Genomic DNA, 18782 nt, shown 5'->3' with positions numbered 1-18782 from the left:
ATAGCTACGTAGTGGTATTTACATAATCTCGCAAATCTTCACATTTCTAGGTTCTTGTCATGAATTTGTAGAATTGTTGTTGAAATATACTATTGATTTGCAATATAATGTTGTCAACTTTGTTTTTAAATAAAGAGAAATCTGGAAATTTGTACGTTTCCTTCGGTACGCAAATTTAAATTTTTCGTTGCCCTGAATACAAAAGCAAAATTTTTGGAGGGAAATAAAGTTTTTCATGTTTTTATGATATAATTAATTAAAAAATGGCATTGATAACCCAAAAATCGTGTTACACGTAAAATGGTCGTTGCCCATGGGACCTATAAAGGGCCCGAAACGTCGGTTTGTTTGAAAAAATAAATATACGCGATTTAAATCCGGAAAAATAGTTTCATTTCCTATGTGTAACAATCGCGAAAACCTAAGAACTCAATGTAACAATATTGATAACGCGAACTTTATCTACCAATTTACTACACAGGAACATGATAATTTATGCTTGCAGATCTATGCTGTACTACAACACTATCAAGTGATATATTGTTACATCATAAAAACCACCTGATTAAATAAATGTCCTACTATATACATATTTAATTTTATTGTTAGTTTAGTTTTCTTTGAAATTACCGTATTCGATTTAGTGATGAACGTGTGTTTGCGACTTCTTTGTCAGTGCTAAATTGTTTTATATTTTCCATTTGTTACTGTTTAATATTTATTATATTCTAATAAACTGTTGTTTATTTCTGCTATCGTTTTCGAAGAAAATAACAGCATCTGGAGTTGTAATCAAATGTCTAAGTATAGTTCACTGTTTCAGCATGTAACAAACAACTTAAGCAAAAATAGAATCTCAAAACATCAAAATTTTCTTTTGGTAACCCATTCATACACTCGATTGGTCTGGGTATGTTTTGTATAAGAAACAAAAAGTACGGAAAAAATAATACGTACAATTACATCATGTTACTAATTATATGAAGTATATTTATAATATAATGAAATTCTATGTATTATTATTATGGTGTATGTTGTCTGATATGAATAAATTAATTGAATTTGAAAACACCTACTTATGAAAATATAGAGTTGGTATCTCACTATTTAATCCAATAATAATCTTTCTTTAAAAGAGTAATAATCTCGTTGATACATCCAGGAATGGAAGCCCGGAGCATCCCCTGCACCTACCATAGCGAGTGCAGCGCAGGTCTCTGATCTTTCGGCGCAGATCTCCACACAAGGGGAGAAAGTACGCAAACTGAAGACCGAGAAAGCTGACAAGTCTACCGTGGACGTTGAGGTACTATGGTCATCACTATCTTGGGCATAGTTGGGGGGGCTGGGGGTTGATGCTGTCCAAGGGGTGTTACCGCATTTGAAAAAAAGCCTGAATTATATATATAAACTACAAACTACAAAACTACATTACTTTTTCCTTGTGACTTTTTTGTGCTAAGTTAGTTAGGGCCTGGAATAATAATGCTACTATAAAAGGAATAAATATTGACGTATATTACACCTTGTGCCAGGATATTAAAGTCTATAACGATATGAGCAAATGTTGTAGTCATAGTAACGATAATTCCATCTTCGAAAGTTTGAACATCTACTGACGGTCTTTTCAAAAATAATACGAGTTTGGCACAATTGACTGTCACATTATACTTCACTCCACGCTTCTAAATAATGTTGAGTTCTTATTTTTTTTTATGATATCAAGTGACGGGATGAACAAGTCGTGCGTCTGGCGGTAAACGACACGATTGTCCACAGCAGTTGCAGTGCCACTCAAAGCTTTAAATCGCAAAGATCTGAAGGGCACTGTGCCCGTCACCCTGAGGCATAAATTAACAAATCTCATGTGCCTATAATGTCACCAGCCCCCATACCCTTAAAAAACCGAAACACGATAATGCTCACATTACTGCCTGACGGCAGAAATGGGTAAGGTAGCAGTACTGATGATGTGTACAGATAAACTCTTTCACAAAGAGCTCTATTGCTACTAATATTTTTGTCTTCAGGTGAAGAATCTGCTTAACCTAAAGGCGCAATACAAATCACTAACGGGTTCCGATTGGACACAAAGCGCCGCTTCTTCCACAGCGAAAACTGAGCCGGTATAATGACTTGATATTGTTGTCTTTAATAGTTATTTGTTATGCAAGGCTGCAAAGATGTTGTTTGGCGCGAGTGCTTGTAATTGAAACCTGAGCAAGCGAAAGATTCTAAGATTAAACCAGGAGAGAAGCAAGCTTTCAAGGCACGAGACGCAATACAACTTTGCTGTCGAGTGAAACACACAACTTTTCACCTCACTATAGCGAGGAAAATGGTAGATGAAAGAAAAACAGTTCATGTTAGGTTCAATTAAAAAATAATTCATTCATTAAAATAATTTGTAAAGCTTAATGTAGCGTAAATTGGAATGTTTTCTTTGTAAAATTAAAAATAAGGTATTTAATTAATAACTATTGTAACTATAGTGAAAAAACAGGGTGGTTTGCATTAATATTAGACATAACTGGTTGATGACTGTACCACCTCAGTCAACCGTGACCATGGGACCTGTAAAGGGCCAGAAACGTCGGTTTGTTTGAAAAAAGAAATATACGCGATTTAAATCCGGAAAAATACTTTCGTTTCCTGTGTGTAAACAATCGCGAAAACCTAAGAACTCGATATATACCAACGGATTTATATTACGAAATTAATGTACGATAAATCGCGTAGTTGAACGTGTCATTATGATTGTTTTCATCGAAAAAAAAAGTTAGGTGTACCACAGTCCATCGCCAACCTGTGTGCGACAATACGGGAAGGTAACCGGGAACCTTTGTAAAGTCCTAGGCCCGAAAAAAAAAGCACGAGATGGATGGCATTTGACAATCTCGATGGCCCATACATTTATGCTGTAGGCGCTGGATCAGGAGTCCTGAGTTCGATTTCCGGTAGGACTAAATTGAGAAATAAACTTTTTAAATTAGGTGTGGATATTAAGTGCCGCAGAGTACATTCCGTTGCTCTGGGAATCATAGTACAAGGAATTCCCTAGTGTGGTGGTCTGGTCCATTACTTGAGATGATTCACGCTCAGCTTTGGATAAAAAGAAGTAGAAACGAGTTTTAGTACGACAAAATTGCATCAAATACATGATAACATTCTGCAGTCGTATTTGGTATTTGACGGTTTTTGTCTCCTTATAAATAGGCAGTTTATTTATTTATGTATTAGATGTACAAAACAGTTTACATTCACTCCTTAACAAAAGCTTAAACATTATTACTAGTTCTACTCTAGAATGTAAATCTAAACATGTACATACAGCATGACCAATCATGAGTGTAAACAATTTTGTTACATTTATTTCAAAAACGTGCTTTAGGCATAATAAAACTGTAACCTTATATAAAATTACTACGACTATAACTATGAGAGACAGAAACTGTGGTGCTTGTGGATTCGATTGATTACAATTAAATATATCCATGTCTAAATCATCGTCAAGATTTAAGCACTCTCGTCGAAAGGTTGTAAAAAAAGTACTTTTGGTATACACATTCAATACAAATGGTCTAGGAAGGCGTCGTGGATTGCACTTGATATTAAAGTTTATTAACTATATGACACTTATTAAATTTATAGAACATTATAGAATATTATAGCATTATAGAACTTTTGGACAGAAGCGTTGAGGACTTAAGGCTGCCGTGAATTTACTGTTTTATATTGTTAATGTTAGGCGGCAGCGATGAACGGCAGCGACTCCTCGGCAGCCCTCGCCAATGAAGTGGCCAAACAAGGCGAGGTGGTCAGAGACCTCAAGTCTAAGAGAGCTGATAAGGTACGCTTTTAATATAACGTCATATCTTTGCCTTAATTGCATTATTATTAGCGACTTGAACCAACTATTTTCGTTATACATTTTTGTATCGTACACATGTAGGAGTACTTAGAGATGTTATTCACAATAATTTATTCATTTTTGCGTACTGCATTCGAAAGTATCGATTATCGACGTAATTCGTATTCGTCGTCGGCGATGGTTTCAGTTTTCATTCCTATTTTATAGGCATTAATAGATGCAGAAGTCAAGAAGCTTTTAGAGTTAAAGACGAAATACCAGCAAGAGACGGGCACGGCGTACGCTCCGCCGGCGCAGCCCAGAGAGTCCAAGCTAAAAGAGAAAAAGGAGAAACCGAAGGAACAGAAAAAGGAGCCTAAAGAACCGGTAAAATACTTTTTAACTAACATTAAAATAATTAAAAAAAAACTTTCTTTTTATTTGCTTGAATATAACGGTTTCATCACTGTTGGTGTACTCTTTATCTTTTCGTTTTTTTTCCAAGACAGAGTACAAGGACATGGACATCAATTAATTAATCTTTAATATGAAACATAAGCCAGTTTCTTTCCTTGTAATATTATTCAAATATTGACCAAGAGTTAAATTATTTTTTGAACTTTGACAAATATGCGTGCATTATGTGTTGCAAACTAATTTATAAATTAACACTTGCTAGTATGGGTAGATGGCGCTAATCATAAACAAAGTAAAAAATAGCCTGTAACATCCAAGTATAATATCATTGGTAGCATCCATAAAAGATCTGTGCAATAAGCGCCATCTAGTTGATTTGTTTGTTATCACTACAAATTACAGTAGCTTGGATAAATTGTAATTCGTCAATTATTTACAAATTAGTTGCAAAAAATAGGTATTTGGTACTCATCGCGACATCTGGTGTCCCAACAGGTAACTAAATACCAAACTACTTTGTCTTGTATCGCGAACAGTAGGTTAATAATTTAAGTTTAAATATAAAGTAATATCTTTCATCAAAAATGAAATAAAAGAAACATTCAAAATAGTCTGCAAACATTTTTAAAAAGATTAATTTATTTTTTATTATTTATAAGTAAATATATATGACTTGTGTATGCATTTATGTATTAAATACATTTAATAAAAAGCTATAACAGCCAATGCACATGAAGAAATCTAGTCAAACAGTCTCTACTAATCACACTATGTCAAACAAGTTGACGTCAATTTTACAGTTCCTAGTTGGTTTATTGTGTTACATGTATCATTGACACAAGTGTTAAAAGTTTTAGGTGATTTTTCTTGCAGTCGCCGAAACCGGAGAAAAAGGAATCATCTACCGGTGTAAAGAAGATCACTCGATTGGGGCTGGAAGCCAGCAAAGACAAGGATTTGCCGGAGTGGTACTCGCAGGTTATTACCAAATGTAAGTATTTTTTCCTTTTTTCATTTTTATTCGCTTATTTTGCGTGTGCACGTGTGGTATTACGACCTTGTTAGGGACATGAATCCGTAAGATCTCGGTGGTCCAACAGTTTGCACCGTGGTAATCAGATACGTGAATACATAAGATCTCGGTGGTCCAACAGTTTGCACCGTGGTAAACAGGTACATGAATCCATAAGATCTCGGTGGTCTAACGGTTTTCACCGTGGTATTCTATTTATAGGAGCAATTTAGAAAATGTACTATCCTGATTGGTTCTGGTTTTGATCTTCTGTAGTCCCGGGAATTCACTTGTTTAAGATCAGATAATACGTCTGGTTTTAAGGTGCATTATTCTTGTTATTCGAAACAAGAATACGACATAGGTATGTCGACGAAATTACTGCGTTTACTTTACAGTACTGGCTGTACCAGGTACATTTTACTTGTAGTATTGGAAAATAATTTTTAAAATTGAATACAAATTTATTATTATTAACTCTAAAAAAATGGCGCTAGTATTGAATTTTATCTTCAATGTTGTAGTCAATAGACAAAGGCGAAATAATTGTTAAAATAATTATTTGGCGTCTTCAAATGTCATAATTACAAGTTTGAATAAAATAAAATCATTTGGTGTACGGGTTTTTCAAATTATTAATAAAGGCCTAAATAAAAATATAAAAGAAACCCAAATGAGTAATTCGTATGTAACCGGACGAATATATACAACTGTCAGTTTCTTATTTACTTAACATTGAACGACATTTAGTCGCCAAAAAAAGATTTTCAATACCTACGTATAGATAAGTCTGCATCAATTAGGTTAGTTCGCGTAATATCAAATGTACAAATTCAACCGATTTGAAATAACAGATTAACTATTTTATTAAAAAATTATAAAGTACATAATTCCTTCTCCAAATATGCCACGCGAGAAAGTGGTAAAACTGACAAAACAGTTCTCGGATAGATGGCACGTTTCACAAAAAAAAATATTTCTTGTCCGAGTTACCAGGGCATGGTATTATTTTTCTTTCGTTATGGCTTAACATCATGCGATTTGACCATACCATCACAAAGAAATAATTTCCTCTGAACTTTAGTCACGTCACAAAGCCACGGCACTACTCGGCTTCTATTAGGGCTTCTGGAGTTTATTTTGATATAATAAACACCGAATATATCTTATTCTATCATGTAAAACATAATCTCCGAAACGTCGAACTGTATAATAATAATAATCTCTATAATAATAAGAATATCTTTAATTTCAGACTTCTCAGAATAGTAAACCCAAAACCAAATTTGTTCAGTAATTTAAACTCTATATTTTCACATATTTTTCATTACAAGACGCATACAAATTATGTCAACAAACTTAGAAAAAATTAATATGGGAGTTCGCCATTGTTATTTATTTCTTTCGAATTCCGAATTACGCAATATTATTTGTCAACTTCTATATAATTTATACTTATGTTGATACAGCCGAGATGATCGACTACTACGACATTTCCGGTTGCTACATTCTGCGGCCGTGGTCGTTCAGTATTTGGGAGCGCATACGCAACTTCTTGAGTGATAATTTCAAACGCCTCGGCGTCAAAGACGGATACTTTCCAATTTTCGTCTCTAAGGTGATTATCAACGATATTATGTTATTTAATTTATAAATTTGCTATTATGTGCACGGACAGCCTTTAAACTTTAACTTACTTGTTATTTACATATGGTAGGTTATTATATACTTGATGTATGTACATTCCGCATATTAGCTTGGTGCAGTAAGCGAACAGCTAGCTACAGGAGAAGACTGAAAATCAGCAATGCTGAGTCTTTAACCTTTTTCGTTCACATCACTCAATTATTCTATTCGTTTTTAAGTATTGTGTTTCTTAAGATTTGTGGAAAAGTAAATGTCTTTTTATTTATATTTTTTATGATCTTTTCAAAATATTTTTAAATAAAAACAATATCGTCATAGGTCTTTGTTTCGTTGCCCATATTGATCTTATACAAATTGTCCCAGGCTGCCTTAGAACGCGAGAAGACGCACATAGCAGACTTCGCTCCAGAGGTAGCATGGGTGACACACTCAGGGTCTTCAGAACTAGCCGAGCATATTGCTGTGAGACCCACCTCCGAGACAGTCATGTACCCCGCGTACGCACGCTGGATACAGAGCCATCGTGACCTGCCACTGAAGCTCAACCAATGGAACAACGTCGTGGTTAGTACTCTGAATTGTCTACGATATTAAAGACCCCTGTCTTAAGACGATTTAATGTAGGTATATTTTGTTAACAATCCATGACAACAAACGCATTTAAAAAAAAATAAAGCTTAACCCATTTATTAGGGTAGGCAAAGGTTCCACCATTCAGCCTCTTCATATATTTAGACGAAAGTCAAACAAACGCTACGAAACACAAAAACCAAAGAGATATAATGGAACTGACCAAGTACCGCATAAATTTTAACTAATCATTTTTTTATAAAATTTATGGCCCGGTTGCAAGACTTTTAGGCCAATTTAACCAATCAGGAGGTATATTGCCTCCTGCGTTTGAGTAGCGTCTTATTTGATATTTTTATTAGCAAAAATACGACGTTCTTTTTTTGAAATTCATTATAGTTCTGTTTACAGTACTATAATACTTATATTTATTATATTTCTGTGTACAGAACTGTAATGAAATTTTTCAGCTCAGTGGCGAGTATCATAGTCAATAGAACTTTGATTCAGAACTAAAAAGAGCGCCTTTATGATATGGTTCATGAAATTACAATTGACAGATTAAAATACAGCAGTAGAAAAAGAGATTAAGTATATGGATTTGTCTAAAACAGAATGGTCTTTAATACATCGACAAGCTCTTTAATTTAATATAAAAAGAGTAAGGAATGTAATTAATAGATTAAGGCGTTACTTTGCGGAACTCCATGTTAATAAACATGACGCTCAGTCGAGGGTTGAAAAATCAATAACCCCTGAGAATGCCTCGTGAGCAGGCGAAACACTTGTCGGGTATATTTTGTGTCGGTATCTGTGACTGTAGTTGCGTTTGTGTTATTTATTTCATTAATTTGTTTGTAGAATTTGGGGTGTCGAAAAGTCCATGAAAAAAATATTCATTTCAAGCACTGCTATTTTGCATGATTTAACCTCCACTGGGTTCGCGGTGTAGCAAATTATCTTACTTCTATATTTATTGAGCAGGCAATATCATTATTAACTCATTCACTCTCAGGCGAGGATTTAGGAAATAGTCCGCCACGCCAGCCTAATGCGGGTTGGGTACTTCACATGCTTTCCGAGGGATGTGAACCTTCTTCGACGTGCAGATTTTACCACGATGTTTTCCCTCACCGAAAAAGTCATGGTAAATTTCAAATTAAATTTCCCTCGTAGATTCCGAAAAACTCAGCCGTGCGAACCCACGGCCTCAGCTTGACAGGCGATAGGTCAAACCATTAGGCTACCACAGGTTAGGTACAGTATGCAATATTCATAAAATAATAACACACATAATAATAATACCTCTCCCTACCAAGTTGCGATGCCTGTCAAGGTTCATGTGTATGTAAATGTATAAGTATATTCTTAAGTATATTTCTATGACGACAACACATGTAATGCACTTTTAAATAAATAAATAAATAAATAATAAGAACTAAATTGGGTCTCAACTCACCGGTCAGCCGTCTGTCCAGACTACACAATGAGTATAGTGCACATATAGGTCAATGAACTATCATTGTATATGGATTTGTCTAAAACAGAATATCTAATGATGCACTAGCATCATTGGATATTTTCTCGGACTCAATAACCGGTCTCCGCAAGGCAATCCTTAGCAAGTAAACTAGCAGTATTCTTAGCATTAATTGCGAAAATTTACATTACACTGAACCTTTACATTTAGGATGTATATTTTTTATTCTGATTCTCATATTTTATCGTTATATTCAGTTTGTTCCTTTTTCTTTGTATAATACACTGTAATAGTTGTGCATGTAGCTAAACGCCCTTACCAATGTAAAACGTACATGTATCGATGTAACAATTGCTGATGAACCTCAATAAATAAATAAAATATTAATAATAATAACGCACACACTCAACATAGCCTATGCGCACTATGTCGCGGTAGCCATGGACACAATCATTTGTATACAAATATTTCTCCCAGCTCGGGAATCGAACCAGGGACATCTGCGTGGTAGTCAGATCATAACAGTTCGGTTACGGAGGCAGTTAAAATTAAAATATTTGTATTCTATAGCGATGGGAGTTCAAACAACCGCAGCCGTTCCTCCGCACGCGCGAGTTTCTCTGGCAAGAAGGTCACACCGCCTTCCGAACTAAAGAGGAGGCCGCCGATGAGGTGCTAACAATTCTTGGTAAGATTTTAAGGAAATTTAATATTATAAGATTTATTATAATCATTAATACGAAGATCGAATATAAAGAAAAATTCCTTCGACCTGCAGGACTCGAACCTAAGGCTGTGCTTTGGCACAAGATAAAAATGGCCCAAAGAAAATCAATCTAATAATTCAAGTCTGTGTACTTAAAAAATGTATGTATGTATGTTGTCAAAGACGGATACTTTCCAATTATCGTCTCCAAGGTGATTATCGACGATATTACGTTATTTAATTTGTAAATTTGCTATTATGTGTGTTTGTATGTATAGCATAACTCATAGGCAGGAACCATCGATTACATAGTACTCGTTGGCAGCAACCCACGTTACCATAACAAAAAGAAAATCCGCACTGCAACCGATTTTATTGGATGTAAATACAGTTTGTCTTCTTCCATTATTATTCATCCGATTGCGATAAAATTTTCGTCATTTGTTTCGCCCATGCCCGCAAAAGTTTCTAAAATATTAGATTCCACTGTGAGCACGTTTCTCTTCTAAGAAGAAGATTAAATCGATAAATCCACCACCCTCCCCTATTGCGGATTGGTGGCTTCACGCATTTTCAGTGGCATTGCAACATATATACGCGTACGCCGGGTTGGTATAGCTGGTATATTATACGAGTATAATTTTATTTATTGCAAATGATGCTCATGGTAAATTTCAAATTAAATTTCGGACATAAATTCCGAGAAAATCGAGGGCCCGTATTCGAACCCGCGGCCTCTGCTTGAGAGACGGGATAAACCATTAGGCTATCACGGTTTTAAATTATATTTTATCAAATATCTTTCACATATACATATATTGAACACCTTCTCCCTTCATTTTTTTCAACTGAAAGCGCAAACTAAATTGAAACGTTTCTCTTCAGAACTATACGCCCAAGTGTACGAATATTTACTAGCCATCCCCGTGGTCCGCGGACGCAAAACCGAAAAGGAGAAGTTCGCTGGCGGTGACTATACAACCACTGTTGAGGCTTATATCCCTGCTAGCGGAAGAGGCATACAGGTAATGTGGTGTATTTAATCGACTTATATTTTATCCTTAAATGAGTAAGTCAGTTAAATTCAACTTGTCCTTTTTTTCACATATATATATTTTTTAACAGGGCGCAACAAGCCATCACTTAGGGCAGAACTTCTCCAAAATGTTCGAAATAGTGTACGACGATCCTGATACACACGAAAAGGCGTACGTGTATCAAAACTCTTGGGGACTTACTACTAGAACTATTGGTATGTTTGCCTACATGAATACAATGAAACATCATTTACATCAGCTTTCAATAGCTGAATCTTTCGTTCGTTGCTTAACACTATAGTGTATAAATTTCGTAGCACATGTGTAGCCATTATTTAGCTGTTTGTCGCTGTTGAAGACGTTCCAAAGTATCACTATTTACATTGAAATTTATTTAAAATAAAAGACGACAGAAGTATAAAAAGCATAAGCTTAAGAATATTTTTCAGTTATCTAGTTTCTGAATAAAATTTAGGAAAAATATTTACAATGTGCAGGGTGATAACGACGTCAGTTAAGACACTTAAGATTTAAATTCGACTCTATGCCGCGCTTGCAATAAGAACGATCTAAAGTGGCAAGCTTGAAGTGCTCTTGACTGCTGTACACGTAATGTAAAATGTAATAAATTATTTGTGAAAGGAATAACACTGTCAATGCTTGTAATCACAAAAAAGGGAAATAATCATAATAAGATTACTAATTAAATATGTCATTGTTACAATTATTTTGTGCAACAAATATTTTCCGATCGCTAAGCAAAATCATGATTCATTTCGAAGAACAGTAGGCGCCATCTATTTAGCATAAACTGAACTACTAAAAAATGTATAATCTTTCTTTGAACGGATAACCCACTGCGAATGTTATTAACTTCGGACTATAATACCACATTGAAATCTATTTTTTTTTTATGTAAATTAATATACAGCTGTTTATTTATTCCTTGTGACAGGTGTAATGGTTCTTGTACACGGCGATGACCGAGGTCTAGTTCTGCCTCCACGCATAGCTGACATCCAAGTAATCGTAGTACCGTGTGGTATCACCGCTTCCTGTACACCGGAGGAACGCACGACGTTAATGGACTCGTGTCAACAGCTTGTAGAAGACTTCATAGCGGGCGGAATTAGGTGTAATGGCGACTATAGAGACAATTATTCGCCGGGATGGAAATTCAACCATTGGGAACTGAAGGCATGTATTTTTTAAGGTTAAATGCCTAAATCGGATATACTTATTTGACTAATCTCGCAGATTTCTTTGAATACATCGCACTTGACAACTAACATAGTATTATCTCAAAAATTGCGTTATATTAAATTTTATCTGAAAATTGCATTATATTAATAATTTATCTCCAAAATTTTGCTATATTGATGTGTCATTCATATACGATTTAATTTTAAAGTGACAGTACAATATTGACGCTTTGAAACTAAGTAGGTAATATTAATATAAATTAAAGCCATTTGGAAATAATACTATGTTATATAGATTTTAAGACTTTCGTGGTTATTCACTAAATGATTATCACTAGTATCAGGTTTCTTACTATGTTAGTTGTCATGTGCGACATGGTGTAGAGATAACGAACTATTCATAAATGTGGAAAAGACAACACAACCGGAAACTAGACAAGCTAGTCTAACCGATCGCCAAACTCAGGGCTGTAAGTTTTTCCGCAAAGGTTAAATACCTGGTTAAATAACACTTAATCAAAGTCTAAACCGTTATACAGCTAACATTGTTAACAAGGCCCAGATGGTATGGAAGAAAATTGGCGTTTAAAACCAAAGATAACTCTGTTTATAGGCATTTGGCAATCGTGAGGCCTATATTGCTTGAAGTACCAAAGTCAGCCGAATAACCACTACAGCCATATTGGGCTGCCTAGAGTAACGGGAACTATGACCACTACACTCGGAGCCTGACGGGAGGTTCAGCATGGCAAGGCTCCGAGCGCTGTTTGAATACATGCAGGGGACTGCATGTATTCAAACAGCGGGTGCGGGTCGGGTGCGTGTCGGGCCGCGAGCACTGTGGGTGTAAGTCCGTGTATTGATATGGACGACAAGACACCAAGAGTGGGCGCGAGAGATACTATAATATGCTTTTACTATTGTAGAATATTTAATGAACCGATAAACATAATGTTCTAGACTAAGCTATTTTATTAAGGGCTGCTAGAATTAACTTAGCACGTGTAATGATTGTGCAATCTGTAATTACGCAGGGCGTTCCTATAAGAGTAGAGCTCGGTCCAAAAGACATGGCCAAAGGCGAGGTTGTGGCGGTGCGCAGATTCGACGGACAGAAGCTCACGCTCAAGCGCGCCGGCGCAGCCAAGGAGCTCAGCGCTTTACTTGAAAAAACGCACAATGATATGTATGACAAGTAAGTCGCTTTCCGTAATTTACAACAATGTTTTAGGGGCTAAAAAGCAAAATAACAACGTGTCGAAGTTTCCATATCTGGTTTTAGTCGTCCGCTCAATATGCCTGGAAATTCCAACAGAGCGCAAGTAACGATACCCTACATTCGTACCTCGACATACAGCGACATTACTTTGAAATACGTAAATACGAAATATTTTCATTATATTTAATTGATTTTATTGCCTATGTATTGTAGGTCCGTTTTAAGGACCGTTTCCTCATGCTACTGGGTGCTTTCACTGTCAGGAGCACAAAGAGTAATATGTCCTTATACACCTACCGAAAGGACCAAAAAGATAAACATATCCTCCACACGCAAAATAGGCGCCTTGACGTCGAGTTGCGGACACCAGCCCGTTACACCAAGTACCAAGTATCCTCGTGCTCCTACTAATGTACTGTCACCTATGTTTATATGTATAATTGATATTGTAGTACTAATATTATATGCCTCTTCAGAGAACTATTACAACAGCATTTCCATCTTAATTCTTTCTTTTTGCGTACAACAGAGCTACAAAGGAACGTGACGCCCGGATTTCTCTAGTGACAAAGTGGGACGACTTCACAGACGCGTTGGAGCGCAAACACGTTTTACTCGCACCCTTCTGCGGAGACATACCTTGCGAGGATAAGATCAAAGCTGATAGTGCTAGGTAAGTTATCCATCCATATTCTGTTAAGTTCTGTAGTAGTTTTAACAAACTGTAGTTGTGGAAAAGTTTAGTTTCTTTTGTGTGTTCATTTGCGCCCAAGACGGTGGTGCGCTATTCAATAGCATATTTCATGCATCCTTTGTGCATTACATATACAGGGTGTAATCGTCAAGTGTTATTCCGTAAATTTAAGAGATACTGATATTGATATAATGAGTAATACAAATCAATAACTAGTTAAATAATATAACGTACTTTCGCCTGGGACGATTATACCATGTATAATTGCCGTATCCCTCAATACTTTTTTGTTTGTTGAGAAAACTTATACTCTCTACTTATATTAAATTTTGAAAATCTTGTATATCCTAGGACCGATGACGATCCGGCAACAGAAGTGAAAGCTCCAGCTATGGGTGCAAAGGCCTTGTGTATACCCTTCAAACCACCGCGTGAGCTTACCTCAAACGACCGATGCATAAATCCCGCGTGCAACTACAAACCGAAATTCATTACTTTGTTTGGACGAAGCTACTAATTTAAGAAGTTCAGTTTTATTAAGCTACATGTATGTATGAATTAATAGTGACCATAAGTCGAGTATGGTGACTCCATACAAACGTAAAAGCGCAGTTTGTAGTTAGTTTGTACATTCGCATAATTTTGTGATGCATAGCGCAGTAGAACTGGCACGACAGGACGCGACTTGTGCGAGAGCGACACAAAGCGCGCAATCTCTATGCGAGAATAGCAGTATCTAGCTCTACTGGTCATCCCGCGCGCCTTGCATAATTATGAAACTGTGTGCATCCGTGCGCGCGGTGGGGGTACACACACATAGACCGCTCTTCTGTGTATGAATGAAGCTACCATACTTGTCTTATTATTGTGTTGTCTACAAGATATTCATCAAGTATTAATTTGTTAATAAAACAGAGGAATTAAATACATACAAGGTGTGGGGCTAGATTAAATGGACGTAGTTCCCTTTTTATTGCCAGCCATTGAGTCTTCCATGCTTCCCATTTATTTTTATTAGGTAATTAATACTTGGTGTTATAGACATGCCTTTTTGAATATTGAAATTTAGATTATTACAAAAAACTCAAAATACAATTAATACAAACATGAAGTGCATTTTTTATAAAATAAATTATAATTTTTATTGCCATGTTGTTTGATTTCCTGCGATAATATCTGTACAATTCCAGGAATACAATTATGTTGTCTTTACTTTGTTTTACTAAACATAGCAATGATGAATGTTAACTGTTTTTCTGTTACTAAAAAGTAAAATGTTAATTGTCCAGCATATAGATGTAATTAATAAGCATTGAATTTTGTGAAAACTCAGGAGCCACAAAGATTTCTACACACTATGTAGTCTATTTTTTATTTATATTAAGATTTCACTTGTCTATTAGGGTAGGCTAAGGTTCTACCATACAGCCTTTTTAATTTTTCCCTTGTTTTGATGGAAAAGGCAATAAGGACCTGTTCTTAGGTCAATTCAAACGTCATGGAGAATAGGTTACATCTGTCTTTAATATGATAGATGTCAATTATTCATTAGAAATATTCATAATTTACGATTTCCCAATGTTTCATGTTTATTCACTACATCTGTAACATACATTTGTGTTTCTTATAACAATAAAATTTTGTAGGATGTTTTAATCATTACTATAGTAGCGTAAATTATATGCTATCCAATTTTATTAAAGTTTTCCTCCAATAAATCAATTCTTCTCTTTTTACTATTTAACATCTGTATAAATTTACTATAGAGGGATATTTCCAAAGATGTTTTTACACAGATAAATTTCTCTAACTCCTCTTTGCTATGTTTCAATTCCTCATTCAAGAGTCCATTGTTCATTTCATATTCATTGATTTTTTGTTTTAAATCTGCATTCTCTGCTAACAAAATGTCTATCAGATTTTGCTTTTTACATGAGATCCCATCCTGATGCACAGGTACAACTCCATGTTGTAGCAAAGCAATATCACCATACTGCTTTTTCCAAACAAAAGTAGCAGATTCTGAATGTTTATGATTAAGTTCATATTGAAACTTTTGGCAGTACCCCGAAAGCGCCAACTTCACATTGTATTTGTATTGGTCAAGGGTTTCTTCAACGTTTTTTCTGTTCCTCTCTGCAAATTCGTGGGAATATCTGCCAGACCAGGCGTTGTTATCGCTGTCGACGATTACAATGTGGAAAAGGTCGGTTTCATTATCTTTCCAATCAACCTTGATGTAGATTGTTTTCTGATCGTTCAGCTTCAATTTTGAGACTGATGCAGACTGCATGTTGTGACATTCACGCATTCACACTGTGACACACATCTACAAATTTTTTAATTATTTTCTGTACATAATATCTTATGTTTTTCTTCTTCTTTAACGTAATGCTTTGCTCTTTGCGGATAGCGATAGATAGTGATATTATAATTCCCCCGAGTGGTGGCGACTAGAGTTGGGTCAGTGTCAATTTTATAGAAATAATTTAAAAATTATGGCGATCTTCGCCAAAGTTGAATTTCTTTTAAATTTACACTCAAAACAATTCAATTTATGTAGGTTTTGGCTTCTGCCCTACTGAGGGCAATTCTGCCAGTGTCCGGGTAATAATACAATATTATATTTACACTCCATAAAATTTAGCTTCTAAAATGACACATGTTTGACATTTTAAATAAATGTGTGTGCGTGTACAGCATAGAGCTATAATGTGTACAGTGTTCAGTGTGACCATATAAAAATCAAAGACCCTGCCTTAGCGTAGCAAGAAAACTTCCATCCTCTAAGAAGAAAACCGACAAGTCCTTTTTTTTTTTTTTTTTTTTTTTTTTTTGCCACACTCTTTTTTCCATTCTAAGCACTGTATGGGTCGTATTCCAGAACTCTACTCAATGCTCAAGTCCATATATACCCACTTTGGGAAAGGCTGATGTAGATATATGAATATATATATATATATATATATTCCATAATTTCATATATCTACATCAGCCTTTCCTAAAGTGGGTGATAACGCCCCCAACTAATATTAATTAAGAGATTGCTCAAACTATAACTCGGCTCGATATTTCTCTCCGTGTAGTTCATATATCTGTCCTGTTCTGTTGAATAAATAAAATAAAAATCATGTCAATCGGTCGCTCCGTTTCGAAATGAAAGTCGACACAAATAAACAAATAAAAAGGAAACAGACACAATTTCGCATTTTAATAGTTATTAACATTCCTAGATAGGTAATTTTCATAGATAATAGACCGCGGACAATCATGTTTTAACAAGTTTTTGTTAAATAATCCGATTTGTGCATTCCTGTATCAATCGGCTGGTTCATAGAATATTTGTTCTTACTTGTTGAGTACGATTGAGCGTCGAATGAGATAAACGAGTTTCTGCATGTTTCTTTTATTCCTATCAGTGCGTGCTGTTTATGCAATCCTATATAAACACCGTAATATTTATTTTATTTTCATTTGCGATTTCTCGCGTATATAGATAAGCAGTACTTAAGTTCAATACTAGACTCTTATAATAACGCATTACTTATGTATTTTTCATTGACTGGTAATTTTATAATATTAGAAATACGATTCCATGTATCGTAAACTTTGTGTTTAATTTTGTGGTTTGGGTGGTTGGGGTTTCAAATTAGTTCTTCGGTTTCATACATATAGTTCTAGAAAATACAAGACCCGCGCATTTCTGCAATCCATTTTGTACTTGTGTATTATCGTTTCGGGAGCTAGCAGTTTATCTATATATAAGGTACTCTGTAGTTTATCTGAAGTGGGACGAGTAAGGAAATGAAAGGCTTTTGAAGTTACTACGATTATTAATTTTATTTTAAGTGTATAATGAAGAAAAAACGAAAAAACAAATAATGATGAAGAATGTTAGAACTATATTCCTTAAAACTTAAACCAAATTACAAAAGACTTTATCCTGAAAATTCCACTAATTACGAATTCAAAGTTTTGTTCAAAGTGATAGAAGATAATGTGATCTATGTGAAAATGAACACATAAATATTGACTACCGCCGCTTAAAGGACTATGTAAAAAACCCGAATAAGTGAACTAAGTTATTTAAGAGCAATTGAAAACAATCTATTAGAACTACAACACAATGGAAAATATTACTGAGTATCCGATAATTAAACGAAGACATGGCTCAAAGGACTTGTATCGAAGCCAAAACCATTAATAAAAAAAGTGACGAATAAGTACTGTTGCCACCTTTTTTTTACGGGGGGAAATCTTTATAGATACCCCTGAGCGCAGGGAGACTCAGGGGTTATGTGGGGACTCTCCCTCCAGACTGGAGGGCCTACCCCACAAAACCCCCCCGGGTTTACCTCCCGCCGGTTGATCGGCCCGTGGGGTCAGTGCACGTTCACCACGACGCCGCACAGTGGGCTGAAAATCGTGTTTCATAGACATTCAAATTATTTTTCAAAACTGACGCTTTTTTTGCTTGGATACGATGGAGAGTACCTATTATATGCCTTACATAATGAACTTTCAGGATTATAATCTCAAACAACGCACGTGGATTTTTTTTCGAAAATATTTGTATGGAGACGGCATAAAAAACTACGATATCTCTACTATCGCACAATTGCGCCTAATATCCTCTTAGATCATTAATATATTAATTATTTCGGATTTTTTGACATACTCCATGTTAAGGTCAAACATGCGCTTTTTTTTAAAAAAATCTCCAAAATAATATATATTTTTTTAAATGTTTATTTTCCGTTTTGAACCAATATTGAGCTAAACATGGATGCATATAGGCTAGAAATTTACGCAAATCAATTATGTGCTATTAGAAAGTGAAATTAGCTTGAAAAGTCGTGAGCGGAACTCTAAAATAGTATTTATCTAATGATTCTCGAAATCCCTAATGAAATAAAGGAAATTATTCTTTGTTAATGACATTTAACTA

General features: G+C 35.2%; 2 protein-coding genes across 3 annotated transcripts in view; one reads left to right on the top strand and one right to left on the bottom strand.

Moving 5' to 3' along the window:
• The window catches only part of LOC113226422 (bifunctional glutamate/proline--tRNA ligase), a 69057-nt gene extending 54223 nt beyond the window's left edge, over positions 1-14834 (top strand). The window contains exons 13-26 of one of the 2 annotated variants that reach the window (XM_026459033.1): positions 1163-1306; positions 2031-2126; positions 3749-3850; positions 4079-4237; positions 5141-5258; positions 6749-6897; positions 7290-7490; positions 9547-9664; positions 10568-10707; positions 10808-10934; positions 11675-11916; positions 12956-13116; positions 13670-13813; positions 14186-14834. In XM_026459033.1, the coding sequence (XP_026314818.1) occupies positions 1163-1306; positions 2031-2126; positions 3749-3850; positions 4079-4237; positions 5141-5258; positions 6749-6897; positions 7290-7490; positions 9547-9664; positions 10568-10707; positions 10808-10934; positions 11675-11916; positions 12956-13116; positions 13670-13813; positions 14186-14351 (2067 nt within the window). In that variant the 3' untranslated portion in view covers positions 14352-14834. The remainder of the gene's footprint in view (positions 1-1162; positions 1307-2030; positions 2127-3748; positions 3851-4078; positions 4238-5140; positions 5259-6748; positions 6898-7289; positions 7491-9546; positions 9665-10567; positions 10708-10807; positions 10935-11674; positions 11917-12955; positions 13117-13669; positions 13814-14185) is intronic. The other variant, XM_026459032.1, reaches the window with a different exon arrangement.
• A 156-nt stretch (positions 14835-14990) lies between these two features.
• On the bottom strand, positions 14991-16453 carry LOC113226423. Its single transcript, XM_026459034.1, has one exon. It carries the CDS (start codon positions 16143-16145, stop codon positions 15519-15521), a length of 627 nt encoding a protein of 208 aa, XP_026314819.1. The 5' UTR covers positions 16146-16453; the 3' UTR covers positions 14991-15518.
• Positions 16454-18782: the final 2329 nt, after the last annotated feature.

The sequence above is a fragment of the Hyposmocoma kahamanoa genome, unplaced genomic scaffold (genome assembly GCF_003589595.1).
Source record: "Hyposmocoma kahamanoa isolate Upper Pololo Valley unplaced genomic scaffold, ASM358959v1 192, whole genome shotgun sequence".
Lineage (NCBI taxonomy): Eukaryota > Metazoa > Arthropoda > Insecta > Lepidoptera > Cosmopterigidae > Hyposmocoma > Hyposmocoma kahamanoa.
The sequence above is the reverse complement of the archived record's forward strand: the minus strand, read 5'-3'. Positions and strand labels throughout refer to the sequence as shown.